Source organism: Ochotona curzoniae, unplaced genomic scaffold (assembly GCF_017591425.1).
Source record: "Ochotona curzoniae isolate NIBS_2020 unplaced genomic scaffold, NIBS_Ocur_1.0 contig_3332, whole genome shotgun sequence".
NCBI lineage: Eukaryota > Metazoa > Chordata > Mammalia > Lagomorpha > Ochotonidae > Ochotona > Ochotona curzoniae.
Window position 1 is genome coordinate 6749149 of NW_024465816.1, and position 22697 is coordinate 6771845.

At 44.7% G+C, this 22697-nt stretch overlaps 1 protein-coding gene across 2 annotated transcripts in view; it reads right to left on the minus strand.

The window, feature by feature from the left end:
- Positions 1-22697, minus strand: part of LOC121156258 (phospholipid-transporting ATPase IB) — a 584459-nt gene that overhangs the window by 122722 nt on the left and 439040 nt on the right. The window contains exons 31-33 of one of the 2 annotated variants that reach the window (XM_040979868.1): positions 15874-15935; positions 15315-15371; positions 12350-12457 (exon numbers count right to left, since the gene is read on the minus strand). In XM_040979868.1, coding sequence (XP_040835802.1) covers positions 12350-12457; positions 15315-15371; positions 15874-15935 — 227 coding nt within the window. Of the gene's footprint in view, positions 1-12345; positions 12458-15314; positions 15372-15873; positions 15936-22697 lie in introns of both variants that reach the window. The other variant, XM_040979869.1, reaches the window with a different exon arrangement.

Sequence of the window (22697 nt, forward strand, 5' to 3'; positions counted from 1 at the left end):
AAACCATGATTTTGAAATCTCATTTAGAATCAGTGAGTTTATATTACAAGAAAACTTTACAATGCCCCAGTGCAATATTTAATTCTTTTTGAACAGTGGAAGGATTTGTTTTTGATTTTTTTTTTTTTTTTGCACTCAGATAAGCACTTCCCCCTTTGTTCTATTCATATTAAAGTACAGAACAGTCAGAACGGTAGGGCAAATGAAAACCCATCAACTACCTTCTCTTTCTAAGAATTCCTCTTTCTACATTATTCATAAAAAGGTGAAACTCTGATTTAACTCTGTCACAGGACTTTTTTCAGTCAAGTGTATTCTTCCCCCAACACCTTTTCCAGGAAGGTGCACGTGTCACTTCCTGCAGGGAGATGCCCTTGGCTTTTCTGCTCAGGTCATGCTCCCTCAACGCTGGACTTCTCCAGCGTCACTGCCTTCTTTCTTTTCCTCTTCCTCTCACCCCTCCTGTTTCTCCTGGTTTTACTGGACATACAACCACGTTATTACTGCTTTCTCTTTATTTCCATTAAGATGTTGGGTTGGGGACCTTGCAAATCTTAAACATTTTCTTCTTGTTTAATACCACTTTAGCATTAAATCCTTTACTCCAGTTCAGCTCCCAAGGCTAGACCCACCCATTTGTTTAAGCCTGTTCCAAGGCACTCTGTGATCCTGGACAGCAGTCCCACTTCCACCCCATCACCCCTGCATCTGACCTACCAGCAAACAGTCCCCTCAAACTTCCCACCTCTTCCATGTAGTCATCACAGCTTAGCTGTTAACTAAACTATGCCTGGGGATTTTCTTGCCCAAACCTCTCCAACTAGGGATCTACATTTATTGATTCTAAAATGCCAATCCCCCGAACAGTATAATGTTTTAAAAATGCTTTCCCATGATGGATGCTTCTATAGTGTCATCTGGAACTGGTTATCTCCCTCAATTTTATCACTCATCATAAAAACCATTAGTAATGATAACAATTACCTTAATGCATCATGGAATTAGGTACTCAGAAAGTCCACCTTGATTCCATTTTTGCCTTTTTTTTCTTTATCATCAACCCTAAGGGAAACATTGCCAATGAAGGAATGAAATATGATAATCTGTTCATATACACATATTATAATCAATGAATATCATAGCACATGTTTTACTTATGGAACTTTGAGCAATTTGGTTAAATTTTTTTTTTTTTAGCTGCAAATGTTCTACCATTCTTAAGACAGGAAATATGTGTGGTTTGTCCTACTGGCTTTTTGAACACACTTCTTCTTTCTAAAAAGATTTTATTTTTTTTTTCCATTTGGAAAGGCAAATATACAGAGAGAAGGAGAGACAGAGAAAGATCTTTCATCTGCTGGTTCACTCCCCAAGTGATTGCAATGGCCAGAGCTGAGATGATCTAAAGCAAGGAACCAGAAGATTCTTCCAGGTCTTCCATGAGAGTGCAGAATCCCAAGCTTTTGGGCCATCCTCTACTTTCCCAGGCCACAAGCAGGGAGCTGGATGGGAAGTGGAGCAGCTGGGATTAGAACTGGTGCCCACACAGGATACCAAGATGGAGTTCCTGGCTCTACCTTGGCCTGGCTGAGTTCTGACCAAGGATGTTTGTGGAGTGGACCAGTGAATGAAAGTTCTCTCTTTCTTTCTTACTCTTTTGAACAAATAATCTTTAAAAACAAAAAAAAAAATTCTAGATTCTTTAATGTATTAGTCACTTGCTCATAAAGATTCTATGCTAATCTGTTTCCAAAAGTTCACACCAGGGTGTACAAATGACATTATACTTTATCCTGAGGGCAACAGGAAACCAGGAATACTAGATTTGTCCTTTGAAATATCATTCTGGCCACAGTGAAGGAATAGATCCTTATTGGATGCTAAGAGCCAGTCACAGGGAGATTGCAAGAGTCCAGGCAAGAAAGGATGGAAGCGTAAATGAATTGTGTGCAAATTGATCTGGATGGCAGGAGAGATATTAAGGAGGTTAATAAACGAAAAGGCTTAGACTTGTCCTAATGTAGTAGGGAGGTCTGAAATTCAAGATGGACAAAAGGATAAGAGGTTCAGACAGCCTTAGGAATTAAATAATAATTCTGCTTAGAAATGGTCATTTATGGGCATGGATGCTGTGGTTAAGCTATTACTCGGGACACCTGTGTACCACACAGGCCCCAGATGCTCCACTTCTAACTCAGTGTGTCCTGTTTAAGCATCCTAGGATGCAGCAGGTTCAGCTGCTTAGGGTCCTACCACCCTGTGGTAGATGAGGATGGAATTCCTGGCTCTTGGCTTCTGCTTGAATCAGCCTTGATGTTGCAGGCATCTGGGGAGTGGACTACTAGGTTGCAAATTTCTCTTAACTAATACCTCTCTCTTTCCTGCCCTCTCTCTGCTGCTCTGCCTTTTAGGTAGATAAAACAAATAAGTAAGTAAACACTTAAAATGAGAAATGGCCACTTATGGGTTCAACTGACAATTAGGAAGGAATAACTTGTACCTATTTTCAAGTGGCTTAGAATCTTACTCTTCAACTGGCTGCAGCATGTTACAAATGTAACTAAAGTCTTGGGCCCTGACCTCTTCCTTTTACCATTTGGTAGAAAATGGTTGGGATGTTAGCCAATATTTTGGATAAAATACTTGAAGTCTGATCCACACTTCATAAATCTCAATTTATAACCTCTGCTTAAGGCAATTAATAAGCCCATAGATTAACAGCTCAGCTGTTCCTAGATGTTACTTTTAGGGAAAGTCCTGTGTGTGAGCCAAGATCCATTCCAGTGCAAATGCCTGAAACAGGCTAGGTGAGGTACTTCTTGAACGTGCAGGCTTCTTCAACTTTCCAAGCTCATCCCAAATGCGCTCCCCACCTCTTGAATCTGCTTGCAGCAAAGCTGCCTTGGGGGAAATGAGTCTGAATTCCCAAATTTCTGCTGCTCAACAGCTGGGCTGTCATACACAGAGGCCACTGGCCAGATGTGGCTACTGAGCACCTGAGTCAGGCAGCATGGGGCTAGAGGTGTGTGTGACACTCACACACTCCAGACAGCAGAAACTCAGCATAGGAAGAACACGAAATAGCTTATTGATATTTTCTCTTCACGTTGATGATATTTTGAAGTGATTTGTTTTTCTTTTAGTTGCTTCCAGATAGATCATGTCAGTGACAAATTCCACCTGTTTTCCTTTTAGATAAGGGTACCATAATTTGAAATGATACACGTCTCCCATTCAATGAGAATAATTCAAAAGGTTCATGAGAATAATGGATGAAAAGATAAGCTTATTGTGATGCAAAAAGCATCTGAGATCTATGCACTTTAAAATGGTGCCCCTTTTCCCATGAGGTTTGTGAAGCATCCTTGTACTTCTGGACAGTACCACTCACGACTATTTGATGCAACGCCAGCTGAATAGCTGGTTGCCTTAACAAAGAGCTCCTGTTTTCTTCCATCTCATTCTTAAACAATTAGACTCTACCTAAGGTTTTCAGGTAGTGAGCCAGGGGAGGGACACAATGAAGGTCACGGAGAGATGTCTTACTCCTGCAAATTGTGGCAGGAAAGATAACCAGCTGCTCTTTTAATTATGCAGAGGCCAATTTTCCAGAAGGGATGGGAGGATGGATGCGAGACTTCTATGTAAACTAGACCTGAACATTTTACCCTTTAAGCCTAAAACAGGAGCTATTCATTTTTCATCAGTAGTATGCTTTTCAGCATAATAGCAATTCATTCTACACTGTCTAATACAAACATGGGAATTTATTGATTTGTGTGTATCTGAGAGTTCTGAGATGGTTCTCATTTCAGGCACAGCTGGATCCAGGAATGAACTTGATGTTGTCACTGCTATTGGGCTCATTTCATCCTCAGCCAGACACTCTCTGCCCTGGCCTCTGCTGGCTCAATCTGACATCATCTTCATATAACATAATAGTCCCCTCCTCCATCCCCTTCCATAAAAAGCCCTTGAATTGTTTCTCTCAGGCCCAGAGTGAATGGCTGCAGTGAACAAGCTGTGAGACCTGGTGGATGTGCCCCTGGCTGCAGATCCTGACCACAGAGGTGGGGAGCAGAGGCTGAACCAGCAATATCCAAAAGCAAGTTTGGAGAGAGGAGGATCCGGGGTTCCGTGATCACAGTGGAAACGGATCCAGGACAGGCAGAAGACATCGTGATGTCACTGTCCTTTCTAGGTAATGGACAGAGCCTGCTTCCAGAGCATACTCAGAAGAATCTGCACATTAAAAATTCATTCAAAAGGCAGAGCAACACATGTATACACACACACACACACACACACACACACACACACACACACATTCCCCCAACTGGTTGACTCCCTAGATGGCACAACAGCTGGTCTGTTGGGTCAAGCTAAAACCCAGTGTTTCACGCACATCTCTTACATGGGTGATAGTGGCCCAGGCACTTGGGCCATCTCCTGTTGCCATCTCAGTTGGATCAGCATGGAGCTGAATCGGAAGAGGAGCGGCCAGTTGGCACTCTAATAGAGGGCACTGACATCACAGGTAGTGGTTTAACTTACTTTGCCACAATGCTAGCTCCAGAATCTGCATATTTTAAACAGGCCCTTCATTCAGCTTCCTCTTTTATCAAAATCAGATTGCAATCACTAAAGAAAATATTGTGAATCAAAGTGCACATACTGTCCTTAGTCAAAGGAAAGCCAATGATTTACATAGCAGTTGATACAGGTTCAGAAAGTGCCCGATTTCCTCCATGGCCATTTCGATATTCAACAGTGCTGGTGGCAAGAATAGTAATTGAAAAACACAACCCCTGGAAGACTTCTTGCTGCCCTAGCTTTGGCCCTCTTAGATGCAATCATGAAAACTTTGCATAATTATCTATACACAAGACAGAAGTCTTGGTGCAGGCTTGCAGCACTCAATGAATGCTTCCATCTTCCCCCGTTGCCTCTTGGTGGGGACCTGCATCGATAGTCACTAAGCGATCAGATCAGGTCACCTCCTTCTGCAGATGTTGGAGAAATAAGCCCTGCACAGAATCAGCTGCAGCGTCCCCTAGACACACTTCCACATGTGGGACAAAAGGAAAATTTCAAAACCACATGAAGCACGCTTGACCACTGTGCATAAGTATCACAAACAAAATCCGCATGTAATCTGTGTGCTTTAATGTGCTGACAGATATTTTAAAAATTAACATTCAGAATGAATGACAAATGCCAACACCACAACTGAAATCTCTAAGTGAAAGAAAGAAATAATAGCTCACAATCAAAGTTGCCTGGCCTCTAATCAACACAGCATCCTGGAAAGAACAGGGTAAAATAAAATAATCTTCCAAAATGAAGAGAATTGTGTAGGGAAGAGAGTTGGTGGAGGTGAGGGAAATTAGGGAATCAGAAGAGGCTCTGGCTTGAGGGTCACAGGAGATCATGGCACACACTTAACCTACTGGTGTCTTTGAAGTCGACAGTTACAGTTGAGAAAGGGTATGTTGCTTCACATGAAGGAAAAGCAAAACTTTATGGAGATCACATGATTGACATTCATTAGACATCATCAAGCTGGCTGCTTTCCACCGTAACACAGAGTAGACTCACTAAAGAGGTGCACAGACTTGACGGGTGTCCCTGTGACTCTGCTTTCCACTTGACCAAGGGACCCGTCCCTTCTCTCTAAGCTGGCTTCCACAGATGAGAGCAGATTGCTAAATGATGCCTGCTTCACTAAGTGTAACTGCACGTATACACAATACGTATACAAATCTCTGTCTGACTCATGGTGCTTGTTGAGCAGAATGCCTGCTGTTACGTATGTGCCCTGCTTCCCTTAGTTTCCAGGATTAAGTTCACAGATGGATCTCATATGCTTCTTGCACCTGGAGGAGCCCAAGGACGCATTTGTGAATGTCACGGACACTGGGGTTACCTTCATTCCAACCCCATTCCCCCAGTCAGGATCTACATGCAAGAGGAAAGAAGTCTGCCTTGGGTCCCTTCAGTCAGAAGGATTCTGCTGCTCCAAAGCCATGCAGAAGGGGCTGAAGAAAGGCATAGGACCCGTTGCTGACTGGAGACAAGATGATGAACCCACCTAAAAAAGCTTCTAGTTTTAAAACATACCCAAAGGCACCATGAGACTATGGTGGAAGGTAGAATTTAAAGGTAAGTTTCACTAATTTTTAAAATTTATTATTTACTTGAAAGGCAGATTGACAGAGAGGAAGTCATCCATGACTCTAAGTACACTGCAATAGCCTGTTTGGAAAGAGTATTGTTCTTGGTTGACCACGTACTGGTCACTAGAAGGGAACCATGGGGACACCCATGCTGGAAATGGTCGCTACACACCGAAGGCCAGGTAGCATGCTCTCCAGGCTTTGAAGTCGGCTTCATGTGGTCTCTCAATAACTGCTCAAGGGAATGGCTTCTTGTCTTATGCCCTTTCATCCTACTCCAGCAGTTCTGTTCCTCGTGTTCAGCCAGTTCCTATTCTCCCAGCAGCAACCACACTACTAAAAAGGGAAGACCATCTTGGTGATGGATACACTTGTATCCCAGAACCTCCCAGCACAAGTTCTCTTGGGCCTCTCCCCCTTCCGAGTCACTCGCTCCTGGGGCAGAGGGTGGAGGGGGGGAGTGTGCTTTCTCCTGAGGGAGGGGTGGTATAGATGACTCCCCTAAGGGACTAGGCCTCGTGCACTGGTCACAGCACTCTGCGCACAGTAACTGGGACCTTGGGAAGAGGTGAAGGAGGCTGGAGACAAGCACCCAAGCTCCACCCCCTGGGTAACACTGGGGATGTGTTCTCTCCTGACACCTTTCAGCCATGCTGCACAGAGACAAGCTGCCAAAGTGATGCCTCTCCCTTCTTCACCCTCCTCTTGGAGCATGAACATTTTGGGACAATCCCCTTCCTTTTCCAACTTTTCCAACCTCTTCTCCGCCCCCACCCCCTTTCCAACTTCACCTGGCACAGCCCCAGGCCAGCAAGCAGCTGCCTGTAAGACTCTGAGGAGACGATGAGGCTGGGAGGATGTCAGGAATCTAGGCACCCTCCCGGTTGACTTCCAGCCCACTGGGATCTGCACTGCATATACACAAGCGTGTATATAAAACCCAGAAGTAAGTCTGTTCTTATATTAAAAAGCCTGTCATATGCCAGAAACTGGCTGAGGGCTGGAGCTTGGCACCGCAGACAGAATTAGCAGTTTGTAAGCTTTGAAGTGAAAGAGGTTTTTTTTCCCCCTTCTTTTACTAGCAATGAAAAGAACTTTAAAAGACAAGCACCAGAGTTGGGAGGAGTAGTTTTCCATGGTGAGCAACGTAATGTCTTCTGGAATCATTCCCTACTTAGAAAGCTAACTGCCTCCCAGGGCTCACCAGCACAACGAGCTGTGTCTTACGGCTGTACTCCTGTGCTGGAGAGCCCATCAGCTGTGAAGGCCCGGGGTGCACCGCCTTCTCCTGTAACACACAGTATTCACGAAAACATAGCCATGGGGGCGTGTTTTAGACATACTAGAGCAGTTGTTCTCAAACTTTAAAGGGAAGGGCTGCCTGGAGATTCATCAAACTTTAGAACCTGGAGCTCCACCCTGAGATGTGAGTATGTTAAGAGTGAGTATATGTGAGTGTGTGTGAGAGAGTATGTGTGTACAAGTGCTAATATTTTTTTTTCATGGGGGTAGCCTTATTTCTTAAAAGATGCATTTATTTAGAAGGCAGAATGATATTTATAGAGAGAAACACAGAGCCGGGGAGGGAGAGAAAGAGACCTTCCATCCAATGGCTCACTCCCTGAATGGCTGTAATTGCTGGGACGGTCAGGGACAAAGCCAGGAGCTCAGAACCCCATCAGTCTCCCCCATGTGCCTCTGAGATGCATTAGTATGCATCGGGATGAGGAGTGGAGCAACTGGGACTTGAACCCAGACTCTGATATGGGTTTCTGGAATCACAGGTGGATGGCTTGACCCATTGTGCCACCACGCTGGCCCTGGCTTGGGAGATGGAGAGTCTCATTTTAACCAGTAACTCAGATGATTCAGATGCTGGTGTTCCATGACCCTTGTTAAGAAGCATCCCATTTAGAACCTTATGTAAGACATTAAAATTCTTGGGCTTAACACATTGCAAGTTTAAGTCATGACAGTATTTCTGTTAACAAAAATTCAAAAATCAGTGATCACTCCGGGAACAAGAAGAGCAGGGTTTGGGTTTCTTGAAGCTTCTCTCATTCTGTCTTCACCACACTCCGCTGTGGTCTTTAGGGAAGCCACCTCATTCTGCTCTGGCAGATGGCAAAATCCACAGAGGTGCAGCTGTTCGTCAAAGGTTATAGAGCAGCTGGGCACGAGCCCAGGTCAGGTAAGAAGGCATGCCTCGGGTGCTCCCAGAGTCAAAGGCAACTGCAGGGAGAGGGAGAGCCAAGGGGTTTAGGCCTTATTCCACTCTGCAGCACAGGCTGGTGGTACTACAGATGGAGAAATGGGATGTTTCATGGCGATGCTATGGCAGTGGCAGGGGAGGGGAGAGAAACACGGTCCCCTATGGAAAAAATATCCTCACCCGCTTTCCAGAGCTGAGGGCTTTGGTCCTTAGCAGGAGACACACCACCTGAGTTTTAAATTTACAACAGATCTAGCACAGGTCTAGAAAGCTGGAAAAACAGGGTGTGCTTTAAATCCCACCAATGCTGTGTCTTTCCAGGAGAGGAAGTACACTGGTGACTTCTTTGATTTTAGAAACGGTCACTGGGACTTCCTGGCCCAGCGTCTGGTGGGAGTTCAGATTCCAAATCACACAGGGGCTTTCAGGCAGATAAAGCGGCTTTGACAGTGAGAACAACTCTCCAATTCTGCTCTGTTCGCCTTCCTCTGCCCTCAAGGGAAAACCTACATTGCCCCCTTGGAGGGGGGGGGAAAAAAAAAGACTATACTGGAAAAGACAAAGAAATATTGAAATCAAATTAGTTTAAGAAATTCCCAGCAGAAACAATGTACCTTTTCAACCGCTGCAGATGTGATGAGCACACACAAGATATCAAAGCAACTCTAGCTCTGGGGTAGGAAATGCCATTTGCCACTAGACACTAGCTTCATTCCAGAACTTAGAAGAACTGGGTTTGTTTGGGGGAAAAAAAAATAACCCAAAAACACAAAAATGTAATCTACTGCTCAGAGCGCTACAAGAAATGGCTTATAACAATTACTTGAGTGCCCAGCACAACAGCTTAGCAGCTAAAGTCCTCGCCTTGAACGTGCCAGGATCCCATATGGGCACCAATTCTAATTCCAGCGGCTCTGCTTCCCATCCAGCTCCCTGCTTGTGGCCTGGGAAAGCAGTCGAGGACGGCCCAAAGCCTTGGGACCCTGCACCTGCATGGGAGACCTGGAAGAAGCTTCTGGCTTCACATTGGCTCAGCTCCAGCCATTGCGGCCGCTTAGTGAACCATCAGAAGGAAGATCTTCTCTCTGTCTCTCCTCCTCTCTGTATTTCTGCCTTTCCAATAAAAATAAACAAGTCTTTTAAAAAAAATTACTAGAAACACTCTGAAAACTGGCAATTTTTTTTTTTTTGAGCAACAAGTGCTTCCCCAGGACACTGCTCTCTCCTAAGTGTTCACTGACCAACGGATGGGCTTGGCTGGGACCTCTCTGTCGCAGAGTCTGGGAAAGCTGCTTCCACGCTCCGAGTGCAGGCAAGCCCAGTCTCCCCGGCTCCCTCCCCTTCTCTGATACCATCAATTCTGCCATCAGCAAACAATCTTTCTGAGATTTGAGGCTTTCCCCTCCATCTGAGGGATTCTTCGAAAATATCACAAAAATGCTTTCATATATGTCTCTGTCACTTTTCAAAGAATGAATGCAGAGGAAGCAGGAGCAAGCAGGTGTGGCATTTTCTGACACTCTTTCCAAGCGGGGAGACCAGAGCTGGACTGAGAGAGAGAGCCCAGCTCCTGGTGTGTATGTAGCTGATGACCCCCTCAGATCCTGGCAGTATGCCAACGACCTTCACTTTCACAGTCAGCACCTAAGGGACACCTCAGCTTCCCCAAGCTGTGCTCTGCTTCGGAGCTATTGTTAGTCCCGTAGCAACCAACCCATCAAGAGAATGACCAAAATGACCCGGCTGAAGTCAAACAACGGAAAGTTCCACACACAGGCAAGCCATGATTTACTAGAATCTTTTCTTTGTTCTTGGATGGAGCAGCAGACCAAAGCGCTAACTGCAAAATCCTCCAGCACAGGCATGCATTACTTAACGACAGAGCCAACATTCTGTAAACTGGGTTATGTGCTGTCATCCTTGTCATAGAGTAAACTGTGGAGTATATCACACCAACTCAGACGGCCATGACGTCAGTAGACCACATGCTCTAATGGGACCCGCTGTGTGTATGCGGGCCTTTGTGGCTGGAAATGTCATCAGGCAGTACGTGACTGTGTGTGAATTTCACCTTGAAGCCCAGCCTTGGAACCAGCCGGACATCGCTTTTGTGTGCCTCGTCCTGGTGTGCGTCCTGTTAGGAGCTGCGCGGTCGGCTTGGTCCTGCACAGTTTGAAAGTGAAGCTCTCTTGTAGGAGCAGGCAGTAGGCAGCCTAATTCATGCGCTTTGGAATCTGATTTTTCTGCACCAAAAGAACGCAGAGCAGTTCTGGAAGGACGCTTGAGCAGCTTTCGCAAGGAGGGGTTTGTCAGCCAGTCCCCTCCTCTTGTCGGCTGTAACTCTCCAGTAATTTAGAAAACTGCACACCAAACAGCCAGGGATTCCCTAAAATTTCCTAAATGTGATCAGAGCAGATCCTCCCTGAACCAGAAGGAAGACAACCCATGGCAGGTGTTCCAACCCTCTCAATGCCTTGCTCGCTCCTAGGGTTGCAGGAGGTCCTCTTCCTGGTTTATGTTATAAAGATGAACCATATTGCTTTACAATAGAAATGAACTCTTTAAGAACATAAAGAGTCTGTTAGGAAATTCTCATTTTGCCAAATAACAACTTCTGACTTTACTGAGTGCCTTTTTAATTTCCTCTAGCACATGGATTTGGAAAGGATGGGTCTCCTTTCCTTACACAAAGCAGAAAGAGCATTGGAGGACCCGCACAGGTGCCCTCACAGGACACCTTGGCACCCCTGTTTGGAGCAATCCTAGACACCTTGCAGTGTGTTCACCAACTGAGTCACAGCATCCCAGAGGAACTCACAGGAAGCAGCTGCTGAGTATGTATTTGGGCTTGGGTCGATGCAGGTGTTTTTACTCATTTCTGCAGATTCAGGCAAGCAGGGACAGCAGCCAAGTGTGCCATGCTTCATCTGCCCCTGCAACCTGCATTCTGAGGCAGGGGCACCACCAGCTTCTGGCCCTCTGTCTACTTCCCACACGGGTCTGCCCTCGGTCGCTGGTCCTAGTGTCCTGCTCATGTGGGTGTATATACCACAGCACACATCAATGCCCTCAGTGCAGTGTGTCTGTTAGCCCCAGCCCTGTACACACTGGCCTGGGTCTGAGCAGAAGACCAGGACGGTGGGATTATAAAGGACTCTCAGTGTCTCGGAGTCACCAAAAGGGATCAGACAGGACTGGCTCGGCGCCACAGCTCATCATTATGGGAAACACACCCAGGCAGCCCAGCCCAGCCCAGCATACCGAAACCTAAAGGATGGGGGTCTAAGGCTGTGGCGTGGGCCTCAAGAATAGGACTGGGACCTGCACAGCTTCATGTATACATTGAGGAGGAGATCTGGCCCACAGGATTGCCAAGTTCCTTTTTCCGTGACATGGTAGAACTCCATGATGTAGTTTGTCATTGCTGATGGGTCAAACACTGGACCCAGATCACTCAAGAGAAAATAAGATAAAAACACCGCAGGGAGTGAGAGGCCTTGAGTCACAGCTTCTCTGGTTCAAGGAGATGGATCTAGCTACAAGAGCTGTTAGATTTGCTTTTTACAGGTGACCAATTATTCACACATCAGAGTACAGTCACACACATAACCAGTGAAAATGTCACAAGCAGATTACGAGTGATCCAAACCGCTACGATTTCCTGAGGGCTACACATCATCCATGGCAACGCTGTATACAGGAGACATGTGATATATTATGCATAAAGGGACAAGGTCATTTAGAGAATTTATGTTAACACTTTGCGCAACAGTTAAACTTTCAAACGCTGTTTCCATGGACTGCATAGCCTCTCCCACATGCTTTGGTTGGGTTATCTCCTGAAAATTTTACTGGAAGAAGGTAACATCAACCTTTGATCAAGTTCTTGCAAGACACAGAAAGTTTGCTTAACTCACACCTGGAACAGCACCGTCATCCTAAGACTTGGAGACACACTGACCTGCCCTTTCATGTCCGGAGCAATAGGGATGGTGGGCCAGATGGTTGAGTAGATGCCGAAAAACACCAGCCAGGTCAGCATGCTTCCCCAGACAGCCAGGTGACTGAACTGCAAAGAAGAGACACTCAGACACTGATTCGGGCTGGCCTGGGAGATGCACCCCACTCCACGAGCGGCAGAAGCCCCACATGCAAGCTGCCCTTCCCAGTGGAAGGATTCAACAGCTTCCTAGTTACTGGAAGTTCCATGTTTCTAGCTCCCTTATTTCAGTGACCGGCAAGCCGGCCTCCCTCCCTCCCTCCCTTCCTTCCTCCTTCCTCTCTCCCTCCCTCCCTTCCTCCCTCTCTCCCTCCTCCCTTCCTTCCTCCTTCCTCCCTCCCTCCCTCCCTCCCTCCTTCCTCCCTCCCTCCCTCCCTCCTCCTCCCTCCCTCCCTCCCTTCCTCCCTCCCTCCCTCCCTCCTTTTTTCCTTCCTCCCTCCCTCCTTCCTTCTTTCATCTCATTTCCTCCTTCCTTCCTATTGTTTCCAAACATAGCGAATTTGGCAGAAGTAAATATACCTTAACTTTTATTGTTTCTTCACATAAAATACATCTGCCAAATTTAGAACCAAATAACGCAAAACAGAGCAGACAACCACAGACCTGTTCCTAATCCCCTAAAAACAGCCAAAGAAATTAATCATCAAAAATGGAAGCATGTTACATTGCTAATATATGTTATGGTAATAGCACAGGATATTTTTACTCTTAGCTTAGCACTGTCTGTTTTATTATAGTAATTTTACAACCTCTTTTTATATAACATGTTCCAGTATTGCATCCTTGTCACCTCTGAGCCGGTTTTCATCTTTTTAAAATTTACTGCAGTAAAACACGCATCATTACAATGCAGATATTCTCATTATCATCTTACTTCTTTTTTTTAAAAAAAGCATTTTTATTTTCCTCTGTTCCTGAGTATTTTCTTGATCCTAATCCTTAACATCATTTAATCACATTGCATCTAATTTTAAGATTGTCTTAGAGTTTGTTTTTGAATTTTTATTTATTCATTTTTCAGTTAACTGACAGGCAAAAAAACAGAGAGAAAGAAAGAGGCATACACACACATATATCCATAATACATATATGTGTGTATGTGTATATATGTGTGTGTGTGTATATATATATATATATATAGAGAGAGAGAGAGAGATTATTCCCCAAATGACTCTAACAGGCACAGCTAGACCAGGAGCAAGCCAGGAACCAAGCTCCCTTACAGGGCCATCATCTACTGCCTTTCAAGATGCCCACCAGGAGGAAGCTGACCTGAAGCTGATACAAATCAGACACTCTGTAACGGGTCTCCGTGTGATGGCTTAACTGCTAAGCCAAAGGCTTGCTTCTGTCTCAAGACTTTTTAACAATGAATTCAAGTTATCAGTGGTGCCAAACTTCCCTGAAGATGACAGTGCTTTGGCAGTCACAGCCGACCTTCCTCCAAGACCCAACCCCTAGCAGCAGGTCTCCCTCCCAGCGCCACACAAGTGGCTGCTGGAACTTGGAGCTCTGTGACCCAAGCAATCATTAATTTAGTTAAGAGAGCAGAAGAGACACAAAAACAGTGTTTTTATTTATCACTGGGAGGCTTTCATTGTTTTGTTCAGTCTGAAGGGTTGTTGTTTTTAAAATGTAGGGTTTATATATCTTTTTCATTTCTGTATTTAATATATTTCTGGCTTTAATCCATATATAATGATTTACAGACTTAGGGGGTGCAACATAAAATTTAAAACATGTACATAATATGCAACAATCAGATCAGAGCGGCACGTCTATCACCCCTCACATTTATTATTTCTTTGTGCAGGAAACATTCAAAATCCCCTTTATCAGCAATCTTGAAATACTCCATTAGGGACTAACACTGTGGCACAGTGGGTTAAGGCCCCACCCACGCGGGAGACCTGGATGGAATTCCTGGCTCCTGGCTCTGACCTGACCCAACCCCAGCCTTGTGGTCATTTTGGCAGTGAATTAAGGGGTGGAAATTCTCTCTCTTTTCTCCTCCCTCCGTAACTCTGTCAAATAAATAAATTTTGTTTTTGAAGATAACAGTTTGAAGCATCCTGTTAACTTTTAGCTCACTGTACTAAAGAAGATCAGCAGTTTTCCCTCTTATCCAACTCTATCCCTGTGCCCATCTCTCCTTCCCCTCCCTCCGCACCTTCCAGGCCCAGGAAAGCACTGTTCTGCTCTCTGATGTTCCTCTAAACAGCCACTGAGTTGTTAATCTCCTTTATCCTCTTAAGTCCAGGATCCTTGACCTCTTTCCTTTCTTCCACACCCTACAATCCAATGGCTCAAGGCGCCCTGAGAGCTTTTTTTGAGGAAAGAAAACAGGCAGAATCCAGCTCCTTCTCAGCACCTCCTCCTCTGGCTTTCCTGACCATCACCTCTCACCTGAAGCAGCTGCTGCAGTACCTTAAGTCTGACCTCCCGCGCCCGCACCCATCTCCTCAGTAGGGCATTCCTGAGACTAGCTAATCAGCATGGCTCTTAACCCTGGGTCCCTCACAGAAGCAGTAAGAACTCAAGTGCTCCGTCCATCACCTGCATTGGCAGGAAGCTGCATCGGAAGCACAGAGCAGCTGGCACTCCGACACGGATGTGAGTACCCCAAGCAGACGCTTAACCCAGTGTGTCACCACATCAGCCCCGCATGTATCACTTCAAATGTGCATCTAAAGTTCAAATAAAGTGACTGATAATGACTCGGAGCTGACATATGCCAGGCTTATGAATTACTAGGAAACTGCGGATTGCCCACATGCCTTGTTAAGACAGCAAATCGGTTTTCACCGGCAAGATTTAAAATAAGGGGGCTAGATACTGCTTTCTGCTTTCCCAAGGTTTAAGCCAGAAACTGTACCTGACAACACACATGCAGCTGGATAAGGAACCAGTTTTACAGTAAGCTTACCTTCGTCCACGCAGTGGTCTCCAAGCCGGCTTTCAGACAGACGGTAACAACAACATACTGCAAAAACAAAGAGGAGTCTGGGAAACGGATTCTGCCCCAAGAGCTATTTGTACTTCCCATGAGAAATCCTGCTCCAGAACCACTTCCTCCAAAGCTGCCACCGAGTAAAGGGCCCTGCCAGGGGGCTAGCTCTCAGGGGTTATTTTAGGGGGCACATCCACTTTCAACTAAGCCCTCATTCCAGGGACTGCCTTCTCCCACTACTACTGGTTTTGTCTTGTCTTTGATGGCATGAGTTGGCAGAAATCACCTCCCAGATTGCCGTTTTCTCTTACAAGGGAAGGTAAATGGTCATTTGAAGAATGAGGAAACTCAATGGTCCAAAGACCTTAATTCTGTACTGTGGTGAAACACTGTGGAAGCATTTCCCAGCATCTAGAGCTTTCAGGCATCCAAGAGCTTGAAAGATTATAAGGAGGAGAGCCTTACACGCAGGGGGTGGGTACGAGTAGCCCCCATGTGAGTCATTTAACATGGTTCCATAAACAGAGGAACTTACCGTGTAAACAATATTCCCAACAAATAAATAGTCAGTAGCATGTCCATTGGTCAATGGTGTATCTGAAAAACATGGAAGCTACTATCACTTCCAAATGTCTACGTGTGGCAACCTGTTATTTAGAACATAAAACTGGAATTTGAAAAATATCTCTTAAAATGTGAAGATATTACAGATTTACATCCCGTGTGATTCTTTAATTTTTACATGTCTTTTGTTTTTTCTTTTATTTATTATGATTATTATTTTATCTTTTCCATGATACAGGTTTGTAGTATAGGATTCTTTCCTCCCTTTCCCTTTTTCCCCTCCCATAATTTCTCCCCATATTATCATAGTAGCATAGTCCTTCAGTAACTCTTATAAGCTTAACATTCTGCTATCGAAGTGTGTCATGGCATCGTAGGTATAGACAGGCAAAGGTCGAACATCTGGTATCGTACTTCCAAAGTCATTTAACTGTTTCATCCGGGGTCCTCCTTTTATTCAGGAGTAGAGACGTGTATTGTAATGTATCCTCACTTGCTGGTATGCCAGTCTCCATTATACAGTTCATCTATGAGAATATATGTATATACTTTATTATCTATTTATTTTGTGCTTTGCATCACGGCTGCCTAATACAGGAGAGAACAAATGATACTTGTCCTGCGAAATTCTAATGCTTCTTTTCAGCTGTATTTTCCCCATCATTTCTCTTTAGGAGAAGGAAATAAACAAAATCAGATTTCCAGCCAAATAACTGAACATCTGCTCTACATTGAAATGTACATTTTTATAAAGATCACAATCTCTGTGTCTGGTTTTAAAAAGATGGACACTTTGTTACTAGAATTAATCCACGAAGTGCCAACACTGAGCTTTTTCAAATGCTCATCTTTGATTATGGCTAAACTGGAGTTGTGAATCAATATGAGAATTCATGAATGCAGAATGAAGTTCCATCAACTGTACCCTTTTGGAGAGACAGTCACCACTTTTTTTTTTTTTTTTTTTGGCAAGCGTATCTACTTCCAGAGTCTAACACCTGGGGGGAAGCAAGGCAGCCAGTGAGCCAGCGATGATTTGGAAGCTACAGTTCTCACATCTTTTGCTTTTCTTCTTTTCAGGGGTGACCACTATCATGCAAATACCAACCACAGTGGCAGAATTCCAACAGAACTGCAGTAATTTATGTCAGCTAGCCCTGCTCTGAGAAATCTGCTTCTCATTCTGAGAAGGGCAAGACCTGTTTTAAGATCAGGAACACTTCCCCGGGATGATGCTGACAACCTCCTTTTATCCTCTTTCCTACCTACATCCAGATCTGGGGCCCATGTGCTTTGTACAAGGGAATATCACACTCAAATTTGCAACCCCGCAGTTGCAATCCACATGTACTGGCGGCTCACCAGTTTACTCAACTGTGTGTTGAAGAATTCTGCTCTTTGTAAAAAATCAAGACCTGTTTATTTTACTCCAAGAGTAAAATGATCAAGTGGAGCCATGAGAGAAATCTGGGAATTATGAGCCCCTGGACCCAGCTCCAGGGCACACAGTTCTTAACTTTTATTCTAGAAAGGTAACTCTGTAAATAAGGGCAGATTAGCCTGCACAATGACCTCAGGGTGGCATTGCAGATGTCCCTAAACTGGGAGATTGCTCCCGGGGAACCTAAAAGGTCCCTAGGAGAACAGATACAAAGGGCCACTGGATTAAAAGAGGAATGGCTTACAAGAGGAATGGTAAAGACAGTTTGGAGACTTAAGCATGGCTGCATTAGAAAGAGAGGAAGAACAGAAATGCAAAAAGTAAGGTTAAAGAAGCTAAATTAACCCCAGGAAGCCAACAAACTGGTTGTATTTGCAGAAGAGCCATCCAGAGTGGGGAAGGTTCCTTTTCAGCAGCAGGGCCCTAAGACTGTTTTAATAGCAAATGCAGTATCTTAGAGGCACTCCACCCCCAGAAAGAACCACTATCTCTGATTCCGACATAGACTACAGCCTTGAAAGGCATAACAGCATCTGTCCATGTACTCAGTAAAGTCTACATTGTCCAGGTATTAAGGGGACTAGAGAAAGAAGGTTTTTTCTTCATGGCTTGCGTTTCAGTGAGGGAGACAGAACATAAAAACAAATAGATACAGTATAATAGGAATAGAGCAGCAGAATGCAGATGGACATGGGATGCTATTTCAGATACAGAGGTGACATCTGAGCATATCTGAATGGTATTAGGGAGTGAGTTAAACGAAGAGTTAGAGGGAGAGTGCTCCACGTGGAAAAGGGTAGACATTGCCAAGACTGTGAGTACATACAACACGAGATGAGCTCAAAGATGACCAGGGAGACCAGGCTGGCTGGAGACCTGCAGAAGCCAACAGAGAATGCCGAGACGTTCCAAGGGGCAGTCACACACAGGTCCCAGAGGAGACCCGGGATTTACCTGTTGACCTGTGACAGGTGACCACAGCAGGCTTCTGAGCTAGGAGTCAAAGGATTGGAGCTTCCCTCTTCAAGAACAGTTGAGCTTTTACAGGAGAATAGGTCTTGGATGACCAAAAATAGAATAATAATCTACCAGTGGGTTGGAAACTATGGTGGCAATTCTCCACCATAATGGAGAGCGATATCAGGTGGTTCGATATGATAACTCTTAATTGTACATAGTTGTTAACACTGAAATGAATAAACTGCAACAACAACAACAAAAATTTAGTTTTTACATGACACTAGGGAGCAGGGGAAGGTGAGGAGCTACTACTTCTTAGGGACAGGTGTTCTATTATGGGTGATGAGCAGTTGTTTGAAATAGGAGTGATGGTTGCACAGCTTTCTGAATATATGCCTCTGAACTGTACAGCTAAAACAACCACCAAGTTGAGGCTTATTTTACACACACACACACACACACACACACACACACACACACACACACACACACAATGGCTATAAATTCGGTGATGGGTAAGAACTCATTGACAGCACAAATGAGTAAGAACTCAGTGACACTCAATGACACCAAAAACCCAGTGACAAAAGTAGAAATATGAATTTCACTTTAGCAAGATGACACACTATGTGCTTTCAAGGAAATCATTCAGAAAGCAAAAAAGCAACCTGAAAAAAAGGAGAAAATGTTTGTGAATGATACACCTGACGAGGAACTTGTATACATAAAGATCACCTGCGGTCCAAAAAGACAGCCCTCCCCAAATTTAAAATGGGAAAATAGTTAAGTAGACATTTGGACAAAGGATGTATGCCAACGGACACTCAGTGCATGAAACTTGACGTCAGTTGCCTTAAAGGAAATATAAAACCAAAACCACAATGAGATTTCACTTAACACCCACTAGAATGGCTATAAAACCAAACCAACCAAGCAGCAGCCAAGGGCTGGCCAGGGTAACAGGGAAATCAGATCCCTAACCCACCGGTGATGGGGAAGAAAAGTGAGGTAGACGTGGAAACTGAAGTGCAATGCCTCAGTAGGTTATGCATGATCGCCACATGACTTAGCAATTCCACTCTCTACAACATTCCCAGGAAAAGTGGAGACACACACCACACACACACACACAATTAGTGCATTAATATTCATAGCAGCATTACATTAAAGTATTCAGAACAGCCTAAGACACAGAATTTATAAAAGCCCATCCAATAACCAAAATGCCCATCAACTGGTGAGTGGGTAAATAAAATGCAATATACACAGACCTCAAAAATTCTTGCAGCAAAAGGAACTTGTCTTTTGATTCCATTTTCCATGACCTTTTTGAAATGCCTTCCTATCAATCTTGCAGAATATAAATAGGAAACACACATGGACCCCGAAAACCTTAAGCTAAATAAAAGAAACCAGACACAAAAGTACATAGATTATAGATTCTAAAATGTCCAGAATAGGCAAATCTACAGCAACAGAAAGCAGATAAGCGGCCGTCAGGAGCAGAGGGTATTTGGAGAAAATAGGGAGTGATTGCTTTTGAATATAGCATTTCCTTCAGAGGGTGATGAACATGTCTGAAAATAGATCATCATAGCAGTGAAAAATAGCTTCATCCACTGCCACATGTCCCCTGAGAGGCAAAACTGCCTCTGGTTGGGAACCACTGCATTAGAGGAAAGACAAAAGAGGAGCTGGGATAAGCATAGAGCAGGACTCTCACAGCAGTGCCACTGTGAGGGCAAGGGACAGTCCCTCTCCCTCAGCCCCAGGTCACACCAGCAGGGGAAAGCTGGCAGTGTGGGCTGTGCCACAAGCGATGCAGTTCACAAAGCCACAGAGTCTCCAGCAAAGGGGAAAACTAACTACCCAGGGACTGAGTGATAAGTTAGGAAGATGGCACTGCCAGGGAGAAAGAGGGGTTTCTTTGAGACTGCAGAGCATAGCACGGCTATCTAGCAGCAGAAGCAACACAGGAAAATCCAAAGGACATGGCACAACTGGAGTTTGTGGAGTGCAAAAATGTTCATCTTAACAGTGCATGCTCCTGGCACTCCACAACATGTTTACACCGAAGCTACTCAAGAGAAGCCAGGACAAACCTGGTATTTCAGTTCATCTTTTTGGTGGAATAACTCAACTCTATATTTGAGCTCACACCTTCGGAAGGAAGATTTTCTCCAAGAAGAGCCAATAGCATCTGGAAATAATTTACTGCTTGGAAGAGAGACTCTTGAGCCCATGAGAGATTCTAGCACTGGTCAAGAGCTGATGAAAAAGACAAGTTGTAGTGTCTCCATGATGGGGAAGCTGGCACTGTGTCTCAGAGCCCATTTCTCAGGGGCAGACACCTGTGGATGCTGTGCTCTTTAAACTCTGCTGGTAAACTTCTGCAGAAGACATTTAAAGGACCTGCGGGCAGAGGAGGGCATTTAAGAGCTGCCGTTTACGGGCTGTCCAAGGCTGGACACCAGTCCTTCACTTGACTCCTTGATGCATGTTTCCACAACTTTTAAGAAAACATCTCTCCTGTCATTTCAGTGAAAATTTCAAATGAAGTTTTTGGAAAATAAAGAAAATGCTTCCCAGACTGAGGGAAACAGTTGAATTCCCCACCTGGCCTTTAGGACATTACTTATGCACCAACGGTGGACATCCCAGCAAGGCCATTCTTTCCAAGAATACAGCCTGAGTGGTATTTGGGGGTGAGGGACTAGTGAGAACCCGAAGGGGTTTTTCAGGCAGAAATGGCAGCCTGGAGTGGAATGGGGAGCTGATGGTGTGGGGGCAGGGCTATAAAGGTGTAAGACATAGCCCTGGGGTCAACAGGGGTCAGACCAGCAAGGCTCAGAACAGGCCAGTGTGAAAGAGAACCATCAAGAGGTGATCTCACCCTAGCTTTGTTTCTTGTCCCCTAACCAGCCGGGGGTTGTATACCTCTTAAAAGAAACCCAGTCATTAGCACACAAAAGCCTGAAACCGCCCAGGGAAAGGTGAGAAGGATTAAGCTGCATCACAACAGTGGGTCTCTAAGGCAAGGGCCTGAGATCGGTTCGTCTTTTGCAAATCCAGGATCAGATATGCCCTTGCAAGTGGGCAGCGCTAAGGTAGGTAGGAATTACCTGTCCCAAAAGTCCAGCACAGGATTTCCACTGAATCCCCCCCCCCCCCCCAAAAAAAAAAACCAGAAATGTAGGACAGTGATCTCATCTGTTCAGTTTGATAAAACACGGAGTCACGTTTGGCATGATCTGTGATTGCATATGGTTTGAATGTTAAATCTCAGAAAATGAAGGTGCTTATTAAAGTCATGAAAAGTGTCATAAAATGAGAACCACTGGAGCCCTGCCCTGGACAGCCAGCACGTTCTCTCCCAGACAACACAGCGCTGTGGCTTTAGACGCCAATGACCCCAAGTAGCTATCGAGACTGTTCTTCCAGATCTAAACTATTTGCAAGATGTGGTTGGGTTCAGGGGTGGACATTAATGTAGAATTAGCCAAATGGGGTCTGGAAACACACTGTTGTGAACAACTGGGAAAAAACCACACGGGCCTTCCACATTAGGAGTAACAGCTAAAAAATGCAGCATGCAAAAACCTCTTTGAAAATATTTGTGGGAAAAGCCTGTTTGTAAGAAAAGTATGCTTCATTTTTTTAAACAGACAGAATGATCAAGGAACTTATTTCAACATGTCCCACAGGGCCATGACGATGACCTTTTTATAAAGATACCATTTCAATTAAATGCTCATTAAAATATGACATCATTACCCAGCAAAACCACAAAGTATATTCAGAAATGACCCTGGCAAAAGGCAAAAAATCTGACAACAAAGTTATGGCATAACACCGCACTGTCAGAAGAGACAGGGTTTAATAATCATGAAAACAGATGGGGTAACTTTTTGTAACTGAAATGGAGACAGAAGCAGTAATGTAGCTGAACTGAAAACCTCAGACGTTTCATGGGCACAGGACTTGGCAGGGGGAGGCGGCACCGTTCCCTAGGCATTGGGGAATTTGCCAGGACATCCTGCTCAGAGAGCAGGTGCCAAGTTCCTCCTGGTCCACTCTCACCTCTTTACTTCAAGAATTTCCAGCTGTACTCTCTTAGAAGTAGCCCAAATTCCAAAATATTAAATGAGCCCCTCTCACCCGCTTCACTCCCTGTGCCTCCGAGTGAGGACCAGAGGAGGTTCAACACTGACTTCTGACTAGGTTTATACCTAGAGTGAAAATGTATTCCTAGTTTCAGGCAACCAGTTTACAAGTGAGTCACTCGTGGCTGTTGTACCTGTACTACAACTGAAACAATTCTTTCTGCTTCACATGCATTTTGTATTCATGTGAAGAACATTCATTTTATCCCTTCTCTGTGAAGAGTATTGTAA